Source organism: Penicillium robsamsonii (genome assembly GCF_028829455.1).
Source record: "Penicillium robsamsonii strain IBT 29466 chromosome Unknown utg000001l_segment0_segment0, whole genome shotgun sequence".
Classification (NCBI taxonomy): Eukaryota; Fungi; Ascomycota; class Eurotiomycetes; order Eurotiales; family Aspergillaceae; genus Penicillium; species Penicillium robsamsonii.
This window is the reverse complement of record NW_026643219.1, coordinates 3011965-3026890: the sequence shown is the minus strand read 5'-3', so window position 1 is coordinate 3026890 and position 14926 is coordinate 3011965. Positions and strand designations below refer to the sequence as shown.

General features: G+C 47.1%; 9 protein-coding genes across 9 annotated transcripts; 4 read left to right on the top strand and 5 right to left on the bottom strand.

Annotated features, from left to right (window-relative positions):
• Positions 1-31: 31 nt before the first annotated feature.
• Positions 32-507, top strand: N7447_001187 (uncharacterized protein; the record flags this gene model as incomplete). The annotated part of the gene is made up of 3 exons (XM_057225463.1): positions 32-256; positions 283-438; positions 493-507. The coding sequence occupies 3 exons, from the start codon at positions 32-34 to the stop codon at positions 505-507; spliced, it is 396 nt and encodes a 131-aa protein (XP_057089479.1).
• Positions 508-639: 132 nt separating this feature from the next.
• On the bottom strand, positions 640-1734 carry N7447_001186 (uncharacterized protein; the record flags this gene model as incomplete). Its single annotated transcript, XM_057225462.1, has 1 exon — positions 640-1734. One exon carries the CDS (start codon positions 1732-1734, stop codon positions 640-642), a length of 1095 nt encoding a protein of 364 aa, XP_057089478.1.
• Positions 1735-1785: 51 nt separating this feature from the next.
• On the bottom strand, positions 1786-2216 carry N7447_001185 (uncharacterized protein; the record flags this gene model as incomplete). Its single annotated transcript, XM_057225461.1, has 2 exons — positions 1786-2026; positions 2080-2216. 2 exons carry the CDS (start codon positions 2214-2216, stop codon positions 1786-1788), a joined length of 378 nt encoding a protein of 125 aa, XP_057089477.1.
• Positions 2217-3299: 1083 nt separating this feature from the next.
• On the top strand, positions 3300-4716 carry N7447_001184 (T6SS phospholipase effector Tle1-like catalytic domain-containing protein; the record flags this gene model as incomplete). Its single annotated transcript, XM_057225460.1, has 3 exons — positions 3300-3372; positions 3431-3610; positions 3683-4716. 3 exons carry the CDS (start codon positions 3300-3302, stop codon positions 4714-4716), a joined length of 1287 nt encoding a protein of 428 aa, XP_057089476.1.
• Positions 4717-5814: 1098 nt separating this feature from the next.
• N7447_001183 (uncharacterized protein) lies at positions 5815-6645 on the bottom strand (the record flags this gene model as incomplete). The annotated part of the gene is made up of 1 exon (XM_057225459.1): positions 5815-6645. One exon carries the CDS (start codon positions 6643-6645, stop codon positions 5815-5817), a length of 831 nt encoding a protein of 276 aa, XP_057089475.1.
• A 2181-nt stretch (positions 6646-8826) lies between these two features.
• Positions 8827-10278, bottom strand: N7447_001182 (putative Golgi transport complex component Cog5; the record flags this gene model as incomplete). The annotated part of the gene is made up of 1 exon (XM_057225458.1): positions 8827-10278. The coding sequence occupies one exon, from the start codon at positions 10276-10278 to the stop codon at positions 8827-8829; it is 1452 nt and encodes a 483-aa protein (XP_057089474.1).
• A 646-nt stretch (positions 10279-10924) lies between these two features.
• N7447_001181 (class II aldolase/adducin domain protein) lies at positions 10925-12107 on the top strand (the record flags this gene model as incomplete). The annotated part of the gene is made up of 5 exons (XM_057225457.1): positions 10925-11201; positions 11266-11526; positions 11597-11729; positions 11806-11974; positions 12033-12107. The coding sequence occupies 5 exons, from the start codon at positions 10925-10927 to the stop codon at positions 12105-12107; spliced, it is 915 nt and encodes a 304-aa protein (XP_057089473.1).
• A 622-nt stretch (positions 12108-12729) lies between these two features.
• Positions 12730-13427, bottom strand: N7447_001180 (protein SYS1; the record flags this gene model as incomplete). The annotated part of the gene is made up of 2 exons (XM_057225456.1): positions 12730-13135; positions 13183-13427. 2 exons carry the CDS (start codon positions 13425-13427, stop codon positions 12730-12732), a joined length of 651 nt encoding a protein of 216 aa, XP_057089472.1.
• Positions 13428-13875: 448 nt separating this feature from the next.
• N7447_001179 (cytochrome c oxidase subunit 6B family protein) lies at positions 13876-14352 on the top strand (the record flags this gene model as incomplete). Its single annotated transcript, XM_057225455.1, has 2 exons — positions 13876-14106; positions 14230-14352. 2 exons carry the CDS (start codon positions 13876-13878, stop codon positions 14350-14352), a joined length of 354 nt encoding a protein of 117 aa, XP_057089471.1.
• Between the last annotated feature and the right edge of the window lie 574 nt (positions 14353-14926).

Below are 14926 nucleotides of genomic sequence, written 5' to 3'. Positions count from 1 at the left end.
TACAGCTAGCATTCGAGTAAGGTTCATAATGATGGAGCGAATGGACTTCTTTGTTAGACGCGATGAGATAATCAAGGAAAGGCGCCGTCTACTACGAGAAAAGAATGGATACGTCCCCGGGGCCCATAGGGAGGAAGACAGCATCCGAAATCAAGACAAGAAGCTCGACAAGACCAAGCAAATACACCAAGAGACGCTGGACCTCTGGCTCTTGAAAATTCAACTGCGCAATAGCCTCGCTTCGCCCGTCAATCGGGTATCTATTAACCTCCTATAACACAGGAGTCGCGAAGTGACAGTCACTTCCCATACAACTTCCGGCCGCGCAGAAGGGCAGGGTCGCGCACTTTACCCGCCGGCGAGGCTAGCGGCTCGCTAGGAGAAGCCATTAATAAGTATTATATCCAGTCCAAAAACATCTTATACTATTTTCATCTTGTATGTTCGGACAGTAACGTGAATAGAAGCAACCTAGAATAAACCCACTTTTAGCACCATAAGAGCTAACACAGAAATCGATACCCCAGGCAGCAATAGTGTTTTTTTGGTTTGCTCGGCTTTCCCCAGTGGTCTGCGTTTTTGGCCTCACTCAAATGCAGAGTGTAGACACAACCTGAGGTAGTTACAAGTTGGCTCAAATCAGTGGGCAAAAACAATAGGATGGCCTTCGTTCTGTCCCTGGCGGCGCCGATAGCTCACCCCATCGACCCTCAGTCCCTCTTTGTTGCGTAAAGTAATTGTATCACCATTATTGTCAAGGGGACAGTTGGGTACGTCAAAGTTCTTGGATTCCCCGGCGGCCAATACTGCATTTTGAGGAAGCTCTTGGACATCGCCAGCGGAGTTACGCAACGTCCATGATGACAAGGATACTCGGCGATTTGTAAAGTTTCCAAGCGTCACTGACTCTTTGTCTCTTGCAGAGCTATCATCCCGTTCACGTGGGTGGACGAGCGCTTTCGTAATGGTCACAGAATTCTCCTCAATATCGCTGGGTAGGAAGTCCCCCCACGTCAGAGTGTTGCCAGGGATTTTATGGCCAGTATCATCATCGGTGTGTATTGCCTGGGAGGCAAATGCAATAAAAATGCCAGTCCAGTGATCCTCGTACTGGATGAGAAGACCTCCATCCTGAAAGACTCCATCATCATGGGTAAAGTCCTCGATGTTACCCTGATTCATATGGACTTTGTGAATTCCATTCTTCGTATCGAAGCTAGAGCCGAACAAATAGATGGTCGCCTTTTTTTCAATTGCTTTAGTGATTTCGGGCTCCAGGACATCGATTATATCATTGTTGGTGCCTGGAATGTCATGCACAAGCACACGGCCGTTCCTTGAATTGAAGAGGTTACCCCGGATATAGTCAAGGCCTTGGCCATTGAACTCAGGTACGCTATTGATTGGATTAAAGCCAAAGTCCAGCCCGGTCAATTTCTGGACAATAGGATGGTCCTCCATGTTATTTTTCACCCAATAGGCAAGTCGAGTCTCATCATCCGTGGATTTGATATTGATTGCTGCATGGAAGAGGCCCGGAATTTCCTTTGGGCGGTTGGGATTTGGTGGATGGCCCCTGTTGTTGCGTCGAAAGTCACGGTCGAAATCTGGCGGGTTGCCTTCGTTGTCATGGTAGTACAGCGACATATGAGGGGAATAATGGTCCTCATAGCGATCTTCAAACTCGTAAAGGACCGGGGTTCCCTTCCAAATTCCGTAGTCACGAACTCCCATTTTGTTTCTCACAATAGGACGATAAAGGTAGAGCTGAGTGGTCAGTTGGTACTATACAGCTCTCCAGTAGAGCGAGAAGTGATCTTCACGTCGGAGTTTAACGGGTACTTTATATCCCTGTCCAGCACGAGATGCAAGGATTGAGAGAATTCTCTGCTTGAATCTCGTGGCCATTACCAACGCATCATACCTCGAAGCCTGGAACGGTCGATTGCGGAGCATCTCCCATCGCGAACAGTGGTTAGAGATTCCATGGGCACGGTAACCCACGATATGCTTCTGTCTTCCGGTGCTGGAGAGAGACCAACGGATATAGAAATTGATCACCTTCAACAAGATACCCACTATCGACACGGCTGAAGACCAGGATCTTTCTTGTTAACGAAGATCCCACGGAGCGAATTGAGTTCCAAGTTGCTTCTGGAGGCTGTCGGACTGAGGGAGGCCTTTCGCGCCTTCCATAACAGGATCTCCTCGCACATGGGTGAGAACGGGCTCTAGATCTGGCTCTAAATCTTAACCAAAGTTGCAAAGCATGGCACACCCTAACTCTGGAATGTGGTGCACCTAAACAATGATCTCACGTCTATCTACTGGTGACAAGCCTTTCGAGCATGAGATCATCAAGATGGACAGATTAGCATAGATCACCAGACCTTCGTTTCGAGTAGATTATCACAACCCAGAGCGGCGTTTCGTGGTTATATCTAGTAGCACCAAAAGCTTCGTGCCCAGAGAGTTTTCGGATCTTAAAACCATTCCCATGGATCCGGGGGTGGCGTGGGAGATTCACAACTTAGCCGATTGACGGACGCGGGATTGACTACCGTTCGCGGCAGTCTGCTCATCAAGGCCTCGTTCTCCTAGTTGACAGCAGTATTACGATCAAAAGTGAGACGTTAATTGTGACAAGCTTTATCCATGTTCCGGGTGAATTTTCCAGACTGCTTTGTAACCTATGATACGCGGGTTCCATGGTTGCTTATGATCTAGATTTAATCTGCGAAGCAAATCAACTCGAACATCATTCAGCTTCAATGGTTTTAGTTTTATTTTATTTTAAGTATAAGGGACTAAAATGTCTCATACCAAGAAGATCACTCTGAGCATTGTACCAGTGGAACATCCCCCAATGGTTTTACAAACAATTAATGAAACTGCGTATCATGCAGAATAAGCTAATAAGCTTAAACTGTAAAAATAGCTGTGAAACATTAAAATGATCATTAGTTATTGTTCTATGTTGCCAGTTGTACGTCAGTAGCGTGATATGACCTTTATTATCATGGTGTCAACATATATATGACGAGGGGTTGTTTGTATCTACAAAGATCATCCACATGACTAGCTACTTTTGTATGGTACGTCAATTATTTAAAGATCACATTGCCCATATCCTTGCCTACAATTGTACCAAGCAAAGGCATCTAATTCTCGACCTGTATATTGAAATAGTAAGGCCCTCCCTCTACTCTTGACACTTGAATTCTGTGTTTTTAAGAATCCCACTCTGGAATAAACCTGTTAATATGGAAAAAGAGACATAGTTTAGGACGCGATACATTATGGCTTCTGTATTACCAGAGACAGACACATTTCCTTGGTCCAACCGCAAGCGACTCGTCGTCTGTTGCGACGGTATGTTTGAACATTTACCTTTCCCAAGTAATAGCAGCCTGTCCTTATAGATTTATAGGTACTTGGGCAAACGCAACAGGAGATACATTTCAGCCACCGACAAATGTGACTCGCATAAGTCGGGCAATCAGTCGTACGGGGTATACTGAGGAAAACGGTCAGGAAAAGCGTATATCGCAGATCGTGTATTATCAGAGGGGTGTTGGAACCGGTCTTATAGGTGATAAATTAGGTGGCGGTATGTCATTCCTACCCTCTGTTCTGTCTCTTCCTGTAAATACTGACAATGTTTTCTTCTTAATCCTAAAAGGGGCAATTGGCCTGGGCCTCAGTTCTAACGTCAGGGCAGCATATGGCTTTCTTGTTGATAACTTCGATGACGGGGATGAGATATTCTTCTTCGGATTCTCTCGAGGTGCTTACACAGCACGGGCTGTCGCTGGCCTCGTCACTAGCTTCGGTTTACTTACCTCCCGCGGAATGGACAATTTCGCCACCGTTTACAACGACTACTACATGGTGAAAAAGGGAGCCATTTCCGCTGATAGAGAGAAATACCAAGATGCCAATTGGCGTCTTCGCATTGGATTTCGAGCAAAGCCTTTGGAACAGTTTACGGTCAAGATTATCGGGGTCTGGGACACTGTTGGATTTCATGATAGCTGGCTGAGCTGGTGCGCAGGGGAGAAATTTGAACTACCAAACACTATCCTCTCGCCGGATGTCCAACATGCATTCCAGGCCCTATCGCTCGATGAATCAAGGAACACATATGAGCCCGTACTATGGTATGTTCCAAAACAGAATGTCGGGCAAGAGCTTTGTCAGGTATGGTTTTCAGGCTACCATACGGACGTGGGTGGTGGAGCTCCAGATCCTAGGCTAGCCGACATTGCACTAGCGTGGATGGTCTCTCAATGCACGAAAGACGGCCAACTCTCCATCGATCTTGATTATTTTCATGATGGGTTTTCGCAACGAGTCAAGCCAGAGAGCTCGACGCCTTGGGCCACAAGTTTTGGCGATGCTAATCCGGTTAAGTGGAATATCTCGACACTTTTGAAATCTTCTAAAGGTCGTTCAGCGCGAAAACCGCTCGGGTGCAAAGCTCTCGGTCATGAAGAAGGCATCACCAACGAAAGTATTCATGAATCGGGCAAGGCACGTAACCTTCAGTCCCCTGATAGGCCAGCTTATTGGCCTTCTCGTGTCTTGGAGAAGTCAGATGGTTCTGGGTGGGTTTTAAAGAATAGTCATCGCAAGATTCCCGTATTTGAAGCGTCTCGATTAGAGAAACAATTGAAAGGGCTAATTAGGAAGGTGCACCCAAACACGCTCGATTGATATCTCTAAGATATGCTTTTATTGCTATCATGTTACTGAAGCGCAAAAAATGCGCCCTGTGCCGTCGCTCTTATAATTTATTCTGCCTTTTTAATCCATGTAACATGTTTGCACGGAACTGAACTATCTTTTGGAGTGGAGCTTAATCTCTACCCTGCAGTATATAATATCCGGACGACGTAGTTAGATTAGGAATCCTATCAGCCACTAGTTACTGTAATGATCTACTAAGTCATTATAGGTCATTGGTCTCTCGATATTTGGGGCTACTTGATGTCTATCTATCCTTAGTCTTAGCGTGTTCAACTTGAAGTAGGATAGGCCGTGCTATTGGAGCCAATAAAAAATCTAGACTAGTTATTTATGCTCTTAGTATGTTAATGGCGTTTAGTTATCTAGAGATGTAGGCGTATGTCGTATCTATAACTACGTTCTTTATTGCTGCTGATCAATATCATTATTATTGCCTGTCTAAATACAAAAGCGTGAATCTACTCCATACACATGAGGATGGTGACAGCCGCAGCCCGACTACCATGTTATCATTTGACGCCGCTACTGAGCCTAAAGCTAGAAAGTAGACGTGGGACTGAAAGACATAGGGCCGAGGCTGCGACTGATACTAAACAGATTTGGGCATACTTCGGGTACAATTTGATTAACACCAATAGCCTTACAGTCCAATCTGACCCTTGCAATCACCATCTCTCCCTCCTACAGTCGCTGGCCTACCGAGCTCACAGCTCGTAGGATCCACTACCCTGAGCAATAAATGCAGCTTTGGCACGTTGTTTCTCTACGATGGAGTTCATCCAGGTCGCCAGGCGAACGCCGGCCTTAAAGATTTACTCTTCGATAACGGGTACAGCACAGAGTAGCCAAATATTATAAGACCATTACACGACTTTAGTAACAAGAAACGGCAGTTTCGGCGTAATATACACGATAGCAAACGGAGAACCTAGACACCGGAGACCCAGCTCGGTTCGGTCTGATCAGCAATTTAACCATACTGTGCCTGCGCCACGCTTTCTTTCCAGGACCCTTCGTCGCGGAAGCCAAGTTAAGAACGAACCGAGGGCCCACTAACTTTGCCCATCAATAACGGCCCATAATGAGCTTGGTCATTGACGAGTCCTGTTGAAGTAACCAATTCTTACTCTTCAAGAAGGCTACTAGGTTGCTCTGTTCAACCGAAGCGGTTGCTTCAGAGTCTGTCTTGAAAGAAGCCTCAACGAAGTGTTCAATGCCTGTACCCGTGGAGTTCCGTAGCGGCCAGACCTCGAGGTAAAGCTTTAGCCCATTCCACGAACCTGTGAAGCGACTCATGAGGACTGGACCGAAGATGCGCGATTCCTTCAAGGCGCTGGTGCCCCAGGTTTTAGGATGCCATTTGTTTGGCTGCGATTTGTAAGGCTTCCATTTGTCGAACTTGTCCGGCGCTTCGTCGATTAGCATCTGACGCGAGTCACTTTCCACCGGCAGGTCCGTATGGCCAATCCCAACATCCAGTCCTTTTTTCTTGCGGCTAATAGAAAGTGTCTTCATCTGGAAATCCGATTCGACCTGTGCCTCGTATTTATTGTGGGTAGCGTCGAAACCATCCTCGTTAGCCACATCAAGAGCGGCGTTAATGTTGCTGTTTGTGATGGTATACCGCCTCTTATACGTTAGCTCGAGTTTACCCTCATTTTCAAACTTGCGGATCCGAGTGCTCCAGTTAGAGGAATAAATCTCTTTATCATCCGTGTCAAGGAACTGCACATTTATTATGGTGACGGGCGGTTTCACATCAAAGGCCGATTGGATGGAGTCCGTTAGCTCGTGTGCAGCGGTGAGGACCTTGTCCGGGTCGAGCAAGAGGCTGACCTCGTAGTCAGGCGCCATATTTGGATTGACCTGTGCTGGTGGGACGACGATAGCGGTCATGACGAAGAGATCAACGGTAACTGAGGTATGGCGGGCAGAAGTTGGGGGAAGCAATTGCAGCAATATATGTAGTTATCGTAATTACACAGACAGTCCAGGGTGGTGGTTAATGGCTTTTATTGAACAAAATGAAGTAGTGAGCGCATGTGTGTTCGTGTAAAATACCATCTGTTGAGAGCCAGTGTTTCACATGCCCAGTATCCGACAACCGTTTTTAGCTATCTTTTCAGTAATTGCATGTGCAATAATCCCTGCCTTTTATCATAAGTATCTTCTGTGGTCTTTGAACTTGGTTCTAGATTGCTCTGAATGTGCCAAGCATTCCATGGCACCTCGCCTCAGTTATGCAAGCGTCATGTCATGGTCTAGGCTCCCGACTAATTTATTGGAGAGGCACCATTTGCAGATAATAGTGGCTGAATTAATGCTGACCTTCTTTGTTCTTGATATTAATTATCCACCGAGAGCCAACCGATCTATCTATCATCAGATCACGTGCAGTAACTTATACCCTGAACACCCCAGGTATTCAAGGAAAAGAGAAACGTGATCATACTCAGTGACTGCTCAGTGAGCAAGAGCATGATCTACCCTGAGCGGACCCACCCGGCAGACTTTATCCTATAAATATGCATAGATATTCAAGTGTTGTTATATACTACGGGCAAATGATGAAATCCCCTCGCTCTTCTTGCTCATATCGGTTAAACGTCACGCTTGGAAACAACCTGGCTGTCTGTTTCGCCCCGACTCAGTGGAGACCATGGCGAGGGACACATTATCGCTGTTTCATATCATCTCTGAACGGTATAACCATGTAGCACTGTGTCATGACGCCATGGCTGCGTTGGAGCAGAGATGTTCCTGACAGAGAGAAAGTGGAGTCTTTTGACTGGCGTGATGATGGTGTTCTACAGCTTGAAATTCTCAGGCCTTGAATGCAGATACCCCTGATGCCCCATCTACTTTCGGTTACTTTAGCACTTATCATCTTTCCCCCGTCACTCTCAGTCCTATTGATTGTGTTTGCTCACGTACTGTGCCCCTCATCGAACGTGAATGGTCTTTTGCCGGGAAAAGAGTGCACACACTGTCACGAGTACGATGCACCAGGAAATGAGGACTGGTTGAATTTCCGTGCACACAGGATTGACTCGTTCCGAGGCATGAAGGCAAGTATTGCCGTAGTCAACCTGGTTGGCACAAACAGGATGTTCTATTTTCACATCATCGCCGAAGAATATAATCCGGCAGCACGATGTAATGTCCCTTTCGATGGGGCTTCGCTAGCCCAACCATGCATGTTATGGTTTGGGAGCTACTTGCATATCCTAGAAAGTCCGCAGACATCCAAAGGCATCTTCGAATATGATGATTTTGGAAGTGCCTGGGCTATTGGGCACCAACTTAAACGATGGCAATGGGATCCTAACTCAGCTGGAATTTTGCTTGCTGCATGATATATTCTATGAAATGACTCGCCGAATCGATATCTCTCCAGCATGTTGCTCCTTTCGATCTTTGGTGCTCTTGGTTTGTGATAACAGGTATGCTGCGTTCCAAAGATATTCGTCCAATACGATGGAGGAGGAGCGATCCCGACGAAATTCTACTATCTTGAAAGATACAGCTTTTGACCTCGATGTCAATATCACGAAGGAGAAGCTGCCAACCCACGGAACAAACTGGCCCGAACATCATTCAACCCACTGAGAACTCCATATTCCATTCTCGCCTTATCATATCCCATCTTTATGCGGCTAAATGATACACTATCAACCACCTCTTCTCCCGTACTCACCCGCCACATACCGCATCTCTCTTTGCGACAGAGAGTCTCGGTTTTCTCTATAGCTCACATAGCCCCAACAATTCCTCTCTTTGCTCACTCCCTCTTACTGCCTTGTCGGGTCCTACAGTGGTATTCTCATCAAGTGCATCTCGTATATAATTAGTCTGATTTCTGCTCTTGATTATGAAAGCAACACTTAACCAGCAGACTTTTGAAAAACGAGCATCTTAAGATCGAGTGAAGCGTGTCACTCTAGATAGATGATTCCATACAATTATATTTCTCATTAAAGCTGAAGTCAATCATTGTGACTAAATTCATCTATCTCGTACCTTCCTCCATTGTAGAGACTAGGCAACATGTACAATACGCATGCAGCAGCCACCTTATTACCGTCCCAGGGGACCAACAACCGAGCTCACCATCACGGCAGCTTCTCGCTCCCAGTTTCCAACCACTACCATGTCGGGTCCTGGCCGACCCTTCTCGGCCAGCAGGCTGGAAGCAGACACCTGCGACGCACGAAGCACACACTCTTTGATCTCGGTTCGCAGTCGATCACGGTTGGACCGCAATGTACGGACCGAGACACCGCCTCGGTTGGCTATTTCCTGGACACGCGGGACGAGAGACGAGGCGAGGGAGCGCCAGTAGTAGGAAGGAAGTGAAGTGGTGTCTAAAGCCTGGAGAAGAGGCTGTAGGAGATTAGGTTTGTTTGAAGTCGCTGTTTGAGCTTCAGTGGCGGGTTCGTCAATTGTGGCGGTGGAAGCCAAGAGAGGGTGTGGTGGTGGGCGGAGGTTTTTGAGAACGTTCTCCAAGGCGACTATATCTTGGCATCGTGCCGAGATGTCGATGAGGGTTCGGTCCATGGTTGGGAGTTGAGTAAGAGCCCGCGCGAGGGAATTTACGGATGTCATGATCGCTGTGTGCATGAACCCTTGTAATGTTGACAATAAGAGTTCGGGCTTGTAGTCGGCTGCGGTGGTTGCGCCCTTTGGCGGAGGCGAAAGGAGATATAGAGTTGTGGCGGCGGTTGCTAGTCGTGCTCGGGCATCGCGGGCTTGCTTATAGCTAGATGGCATGGATGATTGGCCATTGGCGCTTGCCGAATTCGAGGACAAAGAGAATCTGTTGATGGTCTGTTGCGCTCTCGATTTGACCATGTTTTCTGCGGGAATGACGAATTCCACACGTAGAGTGCGAGTGACCTTCACCCGATCTAATCCATAGCCTTCCTCGCCCTGTGACGTGGCTGAGAACATTTCGCGCAGGTTCAAAATTGTGTATGCTGCTCGTTCCAGTGCGCGGAAGCCATCTTTTCCAGCTGACGGCGATGCTGGTCCATCTGGTCCGGCTGAGAGGGCCGGCCCTGTTGCACCTCGGCCTGTAATTTCCGAAACTTGGCTCTCCAGCTGTCTGCCCAGGGTTGCGCAGCGCGCAACGGCCCTTGCTAGGCGGACAGTTTCAAGCGAGTTTTCAGCAGCAACACGGGCTTCGTTGGCTGCTTCCCATTTTTGTCCAACCTCCTTTTGGAGGCGCTCGTACCCTTGAGTCACGGAAGCAATCTGCGTCCCTGATTCTTTTAGGATATTATCAGCAGCAGAAGTTTGGCTTTGGGTGTGTGAAAGCAATGGGAGTGCTGATTTGGTTGTCAATGCATGGATGTGTGTGTCGATCTCCTGAAGATCGAAGAGTACCCGTGACAATGGCGTTGATAAATCCAACGGGGTATCTGTTGCATTGTTTGTGCTTGTCACCAATGTATTGGCGAATGAAGCTGGTGAGAAGTCTGGGTCTAAGAAGGCCTCATAGTCTATGTATGACGGATCTCCTTCCGCCATGATGGGTCTAGACGTGTCAAATGTTTATCTCAATGCACATAGAAGAAAAGAGCAAAGTAATTAGAGAACACCTTCGAACCAGCCAATCAGGGGCATGTGGAGTTCAGAAGCAATATTTCTTCGGCTCTCAATGTTTTGATATCAGACTAGGTCATTGAGGAAAGGACATTAGCCATGAGATAGGAAGCCCACATGGCTGATAACAACCTCAGGGGTCACGTGGCATTACTTAGTCACCTTATACATACTAGATAACTATAGGCAATGAAGTTATTACTGACTGTGGATGATATAAATCATAAAATATGAGTGATTAAAGATACTGCATTATATCCAGCTTATACTACAATACATGTAATGCGGTAATATAGGCAAATTCAAGGGTTTGGAGGCATAGAACCCTCGGAGATCTTGACCAATCTTACACTCCTATTACAAGAGAGCCGGTATCATGGTCTTTAGAGCCAATAAATAAGTGATTTCCACGTATAAAATGCGTCGACATCTGCAACTTTGCCAGCGCCTTCCAACGACAGAGCGGGGTCCGTAGATAAGAGTTCGGAGGTAAGCCCGAGTACCGGACATGAATTCTCCTTAAAAGCACAATTCCTGGAAAATACAGTGAAAACCAAGACAATTAGCCACAATGTCGACATCTACAACAACACAGCAAGAGCAGACCGTTCACGTAATCAACGAAGATCAATTACCTCCACTACCACCAGCAGCAAACGATGCATGCTTCCAGGGTCTGGCTCGTGGAGGCCGAAATGACACTCTAAAACTCCGCGGTATTCCCACATTCTCAGACCTAACTGAGAAACGCAAGTGGATGAAGGAGCACATGGCTGCTGCATTCCGGTTCTTTGGCAAGCTAGGGTATGGGGAGGGTGTCTCCGGGCACATTTCGATGCGAGGCAAGTGTGACACTCCGTTTTGAATAAAATATGCATTATAGGCGAGCAGGAGTATTCTAATGGCTTGCAGACCCGATCCTCAAAGACCATTTCTGGATGAACCCGTTCGCCAAGCATTTCTCGACCATCAAGGCTTCGGATCTCGTGCTTCTCGATGCTGATGGATTCGTTGTTGAGGGTGGAGCTCAGCTGCCTGTTAATGAAGCTGGGTTCTTGATTCATTCAGAGATCCACAAGGCACGCCCGGATGTTGTAGCTGCGGCGCACACACATTCTATTCATGGAAAGACGTGGAGTTCATTTGGAAAGCCAATTGAGATGCTTACACAAGGTTAGTGACTTTTCTTCTTCTTTTGATGTGGCATTGGAGGTTTGCCTCTGTGCTAACGACCTGGATAAAGATGCATGCAGCTTCTTTGGCAGAGTGGGTGTTTACGAAGACCACGGCGGTATTGTTCTATCGGCAGATGAAGGAAAGGCCATTTCCAAGGCATTGGGCAAGGAAAACATTGCATGCATCTTGCAAAACCACGGGTGAGTCGATATTCGCCGTTACGCTTTCTGTGTGTGTATAGTTCTAACTGGCTAATGTGACTTTACTCATGTACAGCCTCCTAACTGTCGGTCGGACTGTCGATGAAGCAGCGATCCTCTACTCCATGCTGGAGAACGCCTGTCGGTCACAGCTTCTTGCTGAAGCAGCAGCAGCCAATGGTCTTCCAAAGAAGATCATTAGTGATGATGTAGCCAAGTTCACCGCCGATGCTGCCCAGAATCCTGTAAGTGGATGGTAATATATGCCACAGTGCTTGAGAATATGCATACTGACAACTTTAGCACAATTTCTATACCGAGTTCCAACCTGAATTTGAGTTGCTCGTCGAAGAGACAAACGGAAGGTTCCTTCAGTAAAATATAAACAATATATATGACACCTTCTGATTCGGTTCAAAGCTCTTTGAAATATGTAGCATATGCATTCTCTAAAGGTTAAGGCAGCATCAGAAGTCGAGAAAGCAAATCATCAACTACAATATCTGTCCATGAGAGCCCTGGAGAAGATGTGTTACCGTCAGAAATTATTCTAGATAGCACGTTAGTCCTTGCTTTATAACAGACAGCACAAGTTTTCGCTTGGTTATATTTGAGCTTCGTTGGGATGGATGCTAGCCTTTGGTATAGTGAGAGACTATGTCTTTTTTTTTTTTCAGGAAGTAGAGATTGTACACATATATTTTTTCATATAGCTCGTCAGATTGCCTGGCCGAGAAGAATAGTACACACATGACAGGTATTAATGTAAACAGTTATCGAACATAAAATATGGAAATAATTCCCTCAGAACAAACGCCATCTATACAGATGCAACTGCCGCAAGGGTATACAAAATGGAAAGAATACATCAAACAGTCCATGGTAGACCGAGGCATGAGAAGAAAAAAGTGTGTAACAAGGTAACAAATAAGTCGTTCATAGCCCCAACAGGGAACATCAACGATGGGGCGAGGGGGCGAGGGAGCGAGTGGGAGCGGGTTCATACAGCATGCTCGCCCGTGTGCTTCATATCATCCAATTCATATTCCTGCAAGCTGCGTTCTCGACCGCGGCCACGGCCAAAGCTCGACTCCTGCTGGCCATCGCCGTCAGATGCTTGTGACGACGGGCCAGCTTGGGTGCTGCCACCGTGTCCACCAAATTTGATAGGCTCCAGCTCCCGTCTTTGACACACCCATATTCCAAGGAAAGTCATCATAGCCGCACTGGCGAATTGAAGTCCCCACCAGAGCAGGTTTGCAGGGACGGAGTGGGAGTATAAAGTAGTGGCGATGAGGTGGAGGAAGTGAATCGTCAGAGCAAAATCCGGGACCAGCTTTGAGCGGGATACAAAAATAAGTAGGAATATGACGCTGAATATCCCCCGAGAGGAGATTATAGTTAGCCTTTGATCGGGATAGTGCTCATAATGTCGAACCAGTGGATAACTCACCTAACAAAGCAATTCAACAACCACACCAATCCCAACATCCATCCAATGGTCGTATCGCCGCGCAGCGAGTCCCATCCAAAGACCAGATCTAGCGAGAATGGAGTGCCATAGACAACAGTCGTGAATAAGATGAGCACCGTGGCGCAGGCATAGTATGCGAGCTGTAGCAAGAGGATCTTGCGGAGGATCTTCAGCGGAGGGAGTTCGGTGCGCGACCCCGCTGGTGGACGCCGGCGCGCGGGCATCAACTAAATAGACAAGGGGGGGGGGGTCTTGTCACCCTCGTGGATTTTGTTCAAGGTCGAGGTGTCGAGGTGGTCAGATTGAGCTCAGCGCTCGAGGCGAGGATACGGATGTGGGGACGAGGGGAAAGGAGCATGCAATGCTATTTGGGAAGGCGTTTCAAGTGAAATCCAAAGACAAAAAGTATCCAATGTCAGACGCTTCAAAATTATATGTGATTCTAGAACGTGGAGTGCGTCGCAGGTGAAAAAGGGTCCGGAGATGGAGATCGTCTGCTTGGGATCAACAATCTTGGCGGTCACAGGCCCGACCCGCCAGCAACTGGACATCTGCCGTCACTGACACATTTGGGCTGCACAACTCGCTAAAAGCCACGGGAGACTCTACTTATTTGAACTCAACGAGTCAATTCCTCGCCCATCCCCTCTCCGATATAATCATCTCTCCAAAATGGTCTGGTTACCTTGGTCTTCCGGCGATTCAAACAAGAACGCAGCCTCCGACGGCGGCCGCATTGCCCCGGACCGAACGAGCCGCGCGCGCTGCTGGGAGGGCCGTGATAAATTTTTCGCCTGTCTTGACAAGAACGATATCCTGGATGGCATTAAAGATGATAAGAAGGCGCGACAGAAGTGCGCGGACGAGGTTGTGGAGTTTGAGGCGGCATGTTCACAAAGCTGGGTACGTACGGTGTGATCTTTGACCGGGTGCTCAGAATTGCCAGTTTTTGGTGTTTTCTAGCTTGCTCTATGTTATGTCTATCCACTGGCGGATTGCTGACTCGAGATTATTGGCGTCTACTAGGTGAAATACTTCAAGGAAAAGCGTGTGATGGAGTTCAACCGGGACAAGACGATTGAGCGCATTCAAAAGGAGGATGCGGCCAAGGTGAAGGAGCTGAAGGAGAATGGTTGGAATTCGAAATAAGAAGCTAGAGGGACTTTGTCGGCGACCTTTGTACAATATGTAGCATATCCTCTCTTATCACGTACCTTGATGACCACTCCATTTCAAAGGTACATTGCTAGAGCTGCAAGCCTAAAACGGCTTGATTACTCTGTCTTACTATGTATGCCCTGTATAACTCAAGCTCTAAATCGATGGCTCGTCACTCTTGAGTAAGGCTACCGCAGCACCCCCATAAAAGCAACATCTAAGCCATAAAAAGCCCCTGGCAGAGGGACTATGGTAAATGCGCTAGGTACACACACTTTGATGCCAAAGAGAGAGATATCCACAAGCAATAATATAACCCAAATATCTAGGAAACATCCATATTATGTCCAAAGGGGGTAAATGAACCAGTAGTCACAATGAGCAAGAGTCCAATGATTGAAAAGACATGTCAACTCCATCCTAAATACCGCCTTGCCCTAATATCTACCTAATATCTTACTGCCTTTATGACACATGAGAAGCAACGAGCAAAAAAGGAAAAAGGAAACGCCTAGTGTTGCGAGAACTGGTTTTTGGCCAGCCAGAAAAAAAGGAACCGAAGCAG